The sequence below is a fragment of the Nelusetta ayraudi genome, unplaced genomic scaffold, assembly GCF_046127955.1.
Source record: "Nelusetta ayraudi isolate G7.1 ecotype Tasmania unplaced genomic scaffold, CSIRO-AGI_Nayr_v1 ptg000008l, whole genome shotgun sequence".
In the NCBI taxonomy this organism is placed as follows: domain Eukaryota; kingdom Metazoa; phylum Chordata; class Actinopteri; order Tetraodontiformes; family Monacanthidae; genus Nelusetta; species Nelusetta ayraudi.
The window spans coordinates 4,364,309-4,375,089 of record NW_027466058.1 but is presented as its reverse complement, the minus strand read 5'-3'; the positions used below and the strand labels follow the sequence as shown (position 1 = coordinate 4,375,089).

At 49.0% G+C, this 10,781-nt stretch overlaps 1 protein-coding gene across 4 annotated transcripts in view; it reads right to left on the bottom strand.

Annotated features, from left to right (window-relative positions):
- Nucleotides 1-10,781, bottom strand: part of pde10a (phosphodiesterase 10A) — a 53,931-nt gene that overhangs the window by 20,999 nt on the left and 22,151 nt on the right. For all 4 annotated transcript variants that reach the window (XM_076018836.1, XM_076018837.1, XM_076018838.1 and 1 more), the window contains exon 2: nt 2,164-2,295. In XM_076018836.1, the coding sequence (XP_075874951.1) occupies nt 2,164-2,295 (132 nt within the window). The remainder of the gene's footprint in view (nt 1-2,163; nt 2,296-10,781) is intronic.

Below are 10,781 nucleotides of genomic sequence, written 5' to 3'. Positions count from 1 at the left end.
CTGCGCTCGGCCGACTAACAGAGGAAGTGGACTCGGAGTGATGTTACTGATGGTAATGAGAGACGGGCTGCAGCAGGATGAGGGCTGACGTCTCCACCTCGAACCGTGTTTTAACACGAGCACTTCACCGTCTCCACACAGACGCAGCACGCCACATGTAGCTCAGATGTTAAGTCGGTGCGTTGAGGCGGGGAAAGGCGATGCTAGGTGCACGCTCGCTGTTTAGCGCCGCTTCACTTCGGCATTTGTGCTTACCAAAGCACGGCGACATCACCCAGGTTGCAAATCAATGCGACATGGACCGGAGGTCCGATGGTGTAATTCTAGCTGTAGCCAATATTGCCGCAAGCAGCTCACTTAACGTCCCAGCGCGTTCCACTGTTTTCAAGCGGAAGGTTTTCATCCCAAGCTAACGCTGACTGTAGTCACATCATGTGAGGCACTTGATTGTTTTGTGGCACTTGGGCTAGAATAGTTTTTTTTAAAAGTGCAAAATTAGCATACAGTACGAGTGATATTCAGCAAAAATAACAAAACTGGTGGTACGTAAGGGGGGAGGGGGGGGGATTGAAAAAAATGCAATAATGTAAAGTAGGTGTTCTGTTCAAAAACCAAAAAAAACCTTCATCTTTCACTTCAGCTTATTAATATGTTACCCGTAACATCAATATTTTCTCCCACTGTTTCTATTCCATCAGTGGAGGCTCTCTCTCATCCACGTGGCTGAGTGCGGAAATAATTTGCAACTTGGCTTTTAGGCGACTTGATTTTCATTTTTCTCAGACTCCTAATCTATTTCGGAATTACTAGGGCCATTCATTCGTTTCTTTTCAAGCACATTGACAAGCACGTGCACATGTGCGCCGACAGCTATTGAAACAAACACAAGCATGTGCTTCTGCCATTGCCTCTTATTTCTTCACAGCGATGCATTCGTGATTTTGAAACGATTGGCCCTCATTTGTTCCTCATGACTGACTTCTTTTGGACAGAATTCACAAAATAAAAGGGTGAAATCAGAATCAGAACTTTCTAAAATGTTAAAATATAATCATCCCATGTGAACAGGTTATGAATAACTTTCCGTTGTTAAATCCCAAAGCGGGTGAGTTTGCTTTTCAGGCTTTCCCTGCTTGAATACACGCTAGCATCAGCAAAAAAAAAAAAAAAAGAAAGAAAGAAAAAAAAGATAAAAATAGTTAGCATGAGGGCCTCTGTTTTGTAGCTGTCAACCTTGACAGACACACCCACACACCCACGCACACACACACACACACACACACACACACACACACACACAGTTCCATACGTGGGCTCCAGACTCGACTGGCAACCCAATGCTTGTGTGCCGGCTGCGCTGAACTCGTCAGACCTCGTGTGGGAAGCTGCTCCGAAATGTGACACAATCGCACTCGGCCAGTTGACCCCGCTCCCCCCAACCCCCTCCCCGCCTCGCCTTGCCTCAGCCGCCACCACCAGCACCACCAGCACCACCAGCGCCGCCACCATCCCAACCCCTCCCTCGGGCCCCCTAGCGCCGGGCCGCGTGTCTCTGGAGGTCGCCTCTGACGTCAGCAGCTGGACTGGGCCGAGTGCCAGCACTGTGGGCCCTTGATGGATGTGGCTGCGCTGAGAAACATTCCGCTGTGTGTGCGGACGGCGCGCTGCACAGACTCCGCTCGGCCCGCTCCGGCACACCAAATGACCCGTGAACGGCCGACGGGCCCGCCGCCTCTCCCTTTTGCCCGTCTGTCACACACACCCACACCCACACGCACACACAGCGACTGTTAAAGGGGACATACGCAAGTTGAGGAGGAGTGATTTGTCCTGCGAAAGCGCTGGGTTAATAAATACAAACAAACAAACAAACAAACGACATCCCGCCGAGAGGCCGAGCGTCTCTGCCCAGCTTCTGCTGCTGTCGTACGGTTCTTTTATTCATTTCTTAAATTTTCAGCACAGTGAAAGCAAACAGCCGACGCGGCTGCAGATCCCTTTATGATGTAGTTTGAGCTAAAAATTACAACTGTTTGTTATTTTAATTTTTTTTTTACGTTATAGACCTCTTTGCTAGATAGATAGATAGTTAGATAGGCAGATAGACAGACAGACTGATAGATAGATAGATAGATAGATAGATAGATAGATAGATAGATGTACCTGCAGGCCTGCTGCTGTTCTTCCTCTTCAGCCATCTGTCCAACGTCTCCACGCTCACGCTCTCCGACACAAAGTCGTCCAGCATCTGCGGGTGCAGTGAGAGGTAGGCCTTCACTTTCTCATCCGTCAAACCTTGAGAGCAACAGAAACAAACAAAAAAGAAACGTCCATCAGATTAGAGACACCACAACAACAAAAAAAGAAAACAGCAGCGTTCACGGCAGAAGCTGCGATATGGGGGATCAAAGCAAAGACAAGATTTGCCGTAACAGTGAATGTGAACAGAGGTCAAGATTTTTTCTTTTTTCTTCCCTGAGAGCGGCGGCAGCAGCGGCAGCAGCAGCAGCAGTGCCGAGGTTCCAGCCGGAGCCGACAGCCCTGCCGGCTCACTTATGTTTACTGTAAAGCCATCTCTCCGGGGACTGGAGCCCCCAACAGAGGCAGCGGGATAAAGGAGGACTCGATCGCGCTTAATAGGCAATTAGGTTCTTGAGAGCCTGCTAAGTGCTGCTGTTTACTCTTTGTCTTTGTCAGGGAACAAAGCCATTCACCAGGCCGCCGTTGACCAAAAGTTGTTTCTTTTGGGGGGGGGTTTAATACGACCCCTGGCATTCCCGAGAGGCCGCCAGGATGCACCGGGCGAAACGTCAGGTCGGCCTCACGCGACGACCAGCGACGCCGGGCCTTGAACTCGACACGGACGTGAAAGGCAGCCAACAGTGATTCTTTCTTAAGAAGAAGAAGAAGAGAATAACAGGGTTCCTGTTGTCATTCTATGGCGCGGTGCACAATACTCATATCTTTTATCAGATAATGACAGAGACAGGGCTCTTATATTCAGACAGCCATGCCTTACTTTTTTTCTTTTTTTTGAAACGCACAGCTTTCTCACGCAGCGTCCGCTTATCAGCGGCATCTGCGTCGGCTCCCTTCAAGTATGAATCACAGGAGCCCACGGAGCTGGAAGGCATGTGTTCCACTCTCAGACATACAAACACACACACACACACACACACACACACACACACACACACACACACACACACACACACACACACACACGCGTGCGCCGAATGAAAATATTGCTTAAGTGCAACGTCTGCCAGAAAATCCTACAAGATATGGCGGCAGCGGATGGCCGCGGGCGTTTCGGACAGCAGGGCCGAGCGCGGTGGGTGGCACAAACTCGATTGTGGGGGGGGGGGGTCAGATGACAAAATAAAACCAGATGCAGGGAGCCGAGGAGGAGGGTCGAGGGTGGCGCTGTCCTCCTCGCACATCCGCCAAAAGGTGCTCTCGCACGTGAAAATTTTAATTTGTGCTCGTGACTCGGCGGTAGGGGGGGGGGGGTGTCGAACAGGACCGAAGAACGATCTGCGATCTTTGATCTCTTCCCCCGAGAACAAATCATTTGATCTTCACTTATGAAGGATCATCCGCCTGATGCGTTATCTCTGTGTGTGTGTGTGTGTGTGTGTGTGTGTGTGTGTGTGTGTGTGTGTGTGCAGGGTGTGGAGGCTGGCGGTTACAGGCAAACAGAGCACAGTGGGGGTAAACTCGGGGTGTGGAGGACGCTGCAGACTGAGGCTGTCCAGACACGAGACACAGATCTTCAGGAGCAGACCGCCTCACGAGACTCCTGGTCGGCTCTGACGCACATCGGCAGAATACAGCTTAATAAATCATAGAAAGTTAATGTGGGGGAGTGGGGGGGAGGTGGTCCAGCTCCAGGCGACAGAAAGATATACAGTGGAGGAGTTTTTTTTTTAAAGGAGGGAGAGAGAGAGAGAGAGAGAGAGAGAGGGGGGGGGGGGAGAGAGAGAGAGGGAGAGAGAGAGAGCGCCGCGAAAGACCCTTTACAATTTTATCCTTCTGGAAGCACAAAGAAGCCACTGTGATTAGTGACATTACAAGAGAGAGAGAGAGGGAGAGAGAGTGAAAGAGGGAGAGAGAGAGAGAGAGGGAGAAAAAAAACACAAGGGGGGCTGTATCAGTATATGAATACGACTTTTGTTTTGAGGGGAGCTCTGAAAATATTTAGCTATCATATGTGTGAGCATGAACAAAAATAGCCGAGCGTCTTATTGCGACGGGGGACAAAAAACTGCACTGATAAGAATTTAGCAGTGGGCATTTATTTGGGGGAGGGTTGATAAAACGCGGCTGTGGTGAGGGCAACCTCGTGCTCAAAAGTACTGACCCGAGGGGAATTTCAAATCAAAATGTTTTTTAATGAGAATAACTATTTTCAGAGATATTACAATATCAGGCCGGTTGCAGCTTGGCTAAATCGCCTTTATTTTGGCCCCCGAACAAAAATATGTTTTGAGCGAATCATTAACGGGAACATTTACAGCAAACAGCAGCAGCTTTTTTTATGTAGCATAAATCAAACATTTCTCTGCTAAAATAAAAGAAGTGAGGACAAAGGCAGGGAGCAGAGCAGCGCTTCAGAAACTAGGATGGGGAAGGCTCAAGAGGGGAGAGGCGCCGCTCGAGTGGCAGCTTCTGGAAGAATAAACAACCAGGTTCTGCTCTCATCCTTGACCATTTCAAAGTGGCCGGGTTTATTTTTTCAAAGGCGCTCGGAAGGGAGAAACAGAAAGCGGCGGCGTGGTTGCTCTCGTTTGTCGGCGTGTTAGCGAATTAGCGGGCGGCTAACGATTAGCGTGCCGCCTGTCCAGTTTGCTGCCGTGCCGGACACAAAGAGTTGGGCAACACGCGCAGGGGAGACGCAGGGAGGAGAGGAGACTGGAGGGAAGTCAGCGGAGTGACAGATTAGTTCGGTCCGTGAGATAACAAAGACGCGCATGCTAGTTAGCCAGTGTTGTTAGCTAATGTGCTGCCTTTTAGGGGTGAAAAAAAAAAAAGAAGCCCATATTGGTTGTAACTCATGAAAATCCAAAAGCATATGAATATTTCATACTTTAAGCGCGCAGGAGCCAAATGTTTGAAAGAGTAGAGGCTGCGCAAAGAACCACTGGCGCGCAACATCAGAGTTTTCCTACATCCTTTATCTAAACGTATCCATCTGGGAAAGAGCCCACAGAAAGCGCTTGGAAAGTGGCGGCGAAACTTGGAAAGTCACCGGCCGAACCGGGTATCCATTACATCCAAGCAGACCAGTGGGATCTTTTCCTGTTTTTTTAGTCAATATGTTACAGTTTGAGGCTTTATGTTGGACGTGTGTCCAACATAATATTGGCACGTGTCCCCAACCACCCCCCACCCCCCCGACACCGCCGACTCTCCCCCCAACTAGCTGCTGTTCGCCACTGTGCTCAGCGTGTCGGCGGTAAAGCGAAAAAACACTCCTGTTTCTTTTTCTGACGTCAACGCAGAAAAGCCTCTTTAAGCCTTTTTCTGCGATTTCGCGATCTTCTGTTCAAGGTGCCGAGGTGAGAGCCGAGCATCGCGAGCGCTCCAGGTAAACTCAACTGGCAACCAGATGTATTCTTGTCCATGAAACAAAATCTCTCGTTATTGGGAAACGTAAATACTGTCAATCTCACTTACAAGCGGGCCCGAAAAAAAAAAAAAAGGTGCAGGAGGAATTTGGCCAACGAGCTCGCAGATGATTGATGGTCTTTTTTTTTTTTTTTTTTTCAGCCGGAGCATTCCTGCTCTCTCTCTCTCTCGACCTCATAGGCTGTTCTTTCAGATTCCCTCCAAAAACCGTTGGAGCCACAGCGGAACCTTAATGAGGCCTCAGTGACACTCAGAGCGGTGGGACGTGCGTCATCGTCCCGGGCCTGTGAGTTTGATGGCTAATCAAAGGTGCGACCCGGTGTGACCTCTGCACGCTGCGGTCCACAACGGGGGAAGAGGGGGGGGGGACCCCCGTGAAGAAGCTTGAGTCCTCTCCAATCCGCGGTGGAAGCAGTAGCACGATCACGTCAAAACGTTCCCCCCTCGAAACCGCAAACGTTGAGGGTGATTTTTGTCCTTTGATTTATAATTTTTTATCCAACGTGCAACACACTCATCAGCAATAAAGGAGTCGGGGGAGGAGGAGCGACAGTGCAACGTTCAGTCACCCGTCCATACGCAGAGGGCGGGGAGCAGTGTGCAGAATGATTGCAAGTGTTTTTCAGAAGCTCAGTTGGCACAGATTTGAGTGCCTGACTCAGACTCGGGCTTCCTGTGTAAAAACCGAAGCCTGAGTTCATGCAGTGAGGTATTGTTGCATAACATTTATCTTGACTGCAGCACGCACCACGCCCTGCGACTGGAACTGGAAGGCCGGAGCGCTCGCCTGTGCCGTCTGGGTCACAAATCCAAGTTTAAATGTGAAAAATCTGGTTGAGGAGGATTGTGTCGTCAACACCCTTTGAGATCTGAGCGCTCCAGCGTCACGCAATGGTCCAAACTTTTTAAGTGCCAGGAAGGCTTAACCATACACATGAGTGTTGGCTGCTGGTAGGTGGCAATGACACCCCACACATCTTCTCTTCTCTTCGGAGAAAAAGCTAAAGCAAGGCGAGCTTTCTCTCAACCTCCACACCCCTGTACTTATTTACACGCACTCAGTCGTGCAAAATTGTTTTTTTTTCAATTTCGCATGACTGATCTCTCACAGCGTGATGTGCTCAGCGCCATCACCCCCGTCTTCGTCAGTGAGGTGAAGAAAGCAGACAGCGATTGCATTAAGACTTTGAGCGTTGATCAACTTCCTCTTGAGCTTCTTTTTCCACATCAAAGATTCTGGTTTGAAACATTAAGTCTGTGCGCTCGCAGAGAGCAGCGCTGCATCAACATTTCCACAGAGGAGCCGCGGCAATCGTGGAAATTGATTATTTGCGCAGTAACTTAAGATAGAGTCGATAGATAAAATTATAGATTTATAGACTATTGATAACAACCCCAAAGAAATTTGACTCCATGGTGGTTGAACATTTTTGGCAGTCACATATTAGCAATAGGAAAAGTTATCATTCAACTTGCCTGTAGAAAAATTATTTCATGGATATTAATGGAGGACAGAAACTATGCAACATTCTTCTTAGGCTTGGCCATGAAAGGTTCCCTTTAGATTACACAACACTGGGGATCAAGATTACAATAAAATGAATTAGCAGAATGTTCCTTTAAATTATTCAAACAGTCCAGGACCTTCTTCTTCGGACAATCAAACGCCATAATTCGATCAACCACGATTGCATGAGTGTTGCCAAGCAATTACAATGAGCCCACTGATATAAAGTCAATGTGTAAAAGAGGCAGAAGCCCGCCTTCTTTAAACAGGCAAAGGAAAAGAGAAGCCAGAAGTGACTGACGTGGTGTTTACATCCAAGTCCTGTCAATACTACTACTAGGTGCGGTGATATCCAACTGCACACCGAGTGCTAAGACGGCCCGTTGTGGCTGCGTCCTGCTGTAGTGAGAGTGTTACCTGTTTTTCTGCCGGTCATTCAGATGGCTTGGGATCAGTACGGGCGAGCGAAGCGTATTTTAAAAGGCGTGAAATCAATAAATCCAAACGTAAGAAATCCACCAACTGAGGCGACAGGACATTTTCTGTATGCACTGAACATCCCAGCCAAGACAGGCGGCGCGCAAAGTAAATAAAACACAAAGTCAACATGAGCACACAACTTATAAAGCGCACTCATTACGTATACAGTATTTATTAAAAAAGGAAAACCAAAAGTGTGTGCACGACATGTGTAAAGGCTGCGGTCTGGCCGCAGCAACAGGTAACAATTACCACACAGGACGAAACAATTATCGGGCAATTAAAATATTAGCACAAAGCAAACAGGTTATACCAGCGCCTTAAGCAATTTAGATTAATAATTTACCCTTACTGCCTTGCTTCTCCACCCGACGTGCCAGGCCTGCTTTTAACGGGGCAGCTGCATCACAAGGTCGGCAAACGACAGTGTGGACACAGTTTGACTCAACAGGAGACAGACTAACAGGCCGTAGCCGACAACACACCGTGCAACTCAACCACCAGATTCTGGAGCCGGAAGCCAAAACAAGAGACGGCGGAGCCGCTGGTGACTGTGAGGGAGGAAGCTATCAATCCACGCGGGGGTCTTTCCTCCCAACGCACTGACTGTGGGAAGCAGCGCTGCTGTACAGCCAAACAGAAAAGCAGCAGAGGATAATGAGAAACTTCCGCAAAAAATGTTTCAGCCGCTACTTATTTTACCTTTTGATACACAGCGGTCACCTAAGTGGACCCATATTTAAATGTCATTTTCTGTCACGTGGCAGAGCTGCATACAATCCCAACACGTGCAACGTGCACACCGGAGCATCAGCCCATATATACACACAGCCACGCAACAGCAAATGCTTCCAACCGCAACTTTATTTTGGTAAAAAATGAGCACACGCCAAACAGCTCAGGGAAATCTTGCCATTCCTTCTCTTGGTCGGAGGATGCATGAACTTAAATATTATATATTATGATATATTTCTAGTAAATCTAACATGATGGACTTTGACAAACAATGGACTATATTAATATCACTCTTTCCAAACATGAATTCAACCACTTTTATCCAGTTTTCCCCCCTCCCCCTAAATATTTATGTTCCTTGTTGGAAAAACAACTTAACTTTGGCTTATATCACTATAATATTTCACTTAATGTCACTGCTATTATATCTAGGGCCGTCAACTTTTTTTTTTTAAATCGCAAGTCCTTTTTTCTCTTCCATGTACCCGTAGTCTGGTCCTCAAGCCACTTTTTAAAATAAATAATAATACAAAAGGGAAATCCTTTCTTTGTGTTCCTCTGGTTCCCAATCGAAACACTTCTGTAAGAATTGCGTCACACTTATATGGACGCATAAACTGTCTTTCAGAATTTTAAACATGGAAAGTCAAAAATTTATATTGATTAAAAATGAATTGCTTGACGCTAAATATATCACTTTATTGCTTACACATCCTGTATATATATGTATGTGTGTAGTACGTGTGTGCAAGTGTGCATGCGTGCACGTGTTAGCCTAAAAAGGAGCGGCCAGGTCGACGGCCTTAACGCCCAAAGAAGTGAACCAGTGTCTCCGGTATTCCCGCCACTGACAGACGCTGTCAACAGCCGAGGCCGACGACCGACTTGTTAAGCGAGCAAGATGTTCCTCCTCCGCTGCTGCAACACATAGATGAAAAATGCACATGAGAGAGAAAAAAAAAAGAAGGAGGAGGAGGGGGGGGGACCACTTCTTTTAAAGCGCACTCCTTCTGGCGAGGAGTCAAGGGCACGCTGCCAAGGTAGTACTTTTCACTTTCCTGACATGAGGCTGAGGCAGGAAAGGGGAGGGGAGCCGTGAGGTGCGTGCGTCAGCAGGTCCGCCTGGGACTCCCTTGCCAGGAGGTAGGAAGAGCATGTGGTTCTTATCTTATCTATGGGAGGGCTGAAGCACAGGCGTCCGACGCTGACATTTAGTGAGCAGCAAAGGGAGGAGAGAGAAAAAAAAAGGAGCCGGCAGCGAAAAGATGAAAACGCTTCATGTCCTCTCCCACCGCTACCTCATTTATTCAGTGAGTTAATACCGGTGGAGGAAGGCTGCGTAAGTCTGCGTGTGCAGGTGGGAAAACACACATACGCACACACACACACATCCTCCACCCCATTCCACAGCAGCCCGGGGTGAAGCCACCGGCGGGGCCGAATCGATACAGGTGTCAAGTGGAAAAAAAACGCTGTTTCATCCTGGACTCCAAGCGCAGGCCCCATCACTTCTGAGGGGACACGCCTCCACGTGGCGAAAACAAACACGGCTGCACAAACATACAAGCACATGTCTTACACACTCCTGAGAGAGAGAGAGAGAGAGAGATTTCCATGGAAATGTAATTTGCATTATTTCCACTTGCACGGTCCAGGTCACTCGACGTAAAGGCAAGGGGGCTATAAATGGCAAAGTGAGATGGGGATAAGGCATGTGCCTCCACCCGCTGCCCACTAGTGCCTGGACGGCACACGCAGAGCGCTTCCGATTTGTAAACTTTACTTTCTCGCAGGTTCTCAACCACAGCCGAAGCCAGAATGCGAGCGCGCAGCAGCCACGAACTCTAGTTCGTTTCACGAGTCAAAGTCATGAAGTGGAAGTCGACCGATCCCTGCCCGGCTGCGTCGCGCAAAAAGCTGTGCCCGAACACCACGTGGCGAAGGTAGTCGCCTCAGGCGCTGGGGTTCGCGCGCGCTGAAACGCGGTCCCGCAGGCGTTGGCGAAAAGCCACCGCGGCCAAAGAGGGAATTGGGCGTCGGCCGACGTCGAAGCGGGGAAGCCGGCGAGATTGGCCCGTCGTCAGCGTTTCACGAACGGGAAGAGTTAAGGTGGCACCTCTGTCTTCTGCACCAGCGCGCGGGGAGCGACTCCCGGCCCGGGTCGACTTAAACAAATGCAGCCTTGGCTGATGACGCAAGTGCTTTCTTCCTCGTCTTTGTTCTGCGTCACGGCAGTTTGCAAATCAAGTCTGCACGTACCGCCTGCCTGCCTGCCTGCCTGCCTGCCTGCCTGCCTGCCTGCCTGCTGGCTGGCTGGCTGGCTGGCTGGCTGCGAGGGAGCCCGGGCCAGGACGACGTTACTAATGTGAAAGATGACCACCGTGCACTGTAAAAACACACACACACACAAAACAATTTAAGCTAATGT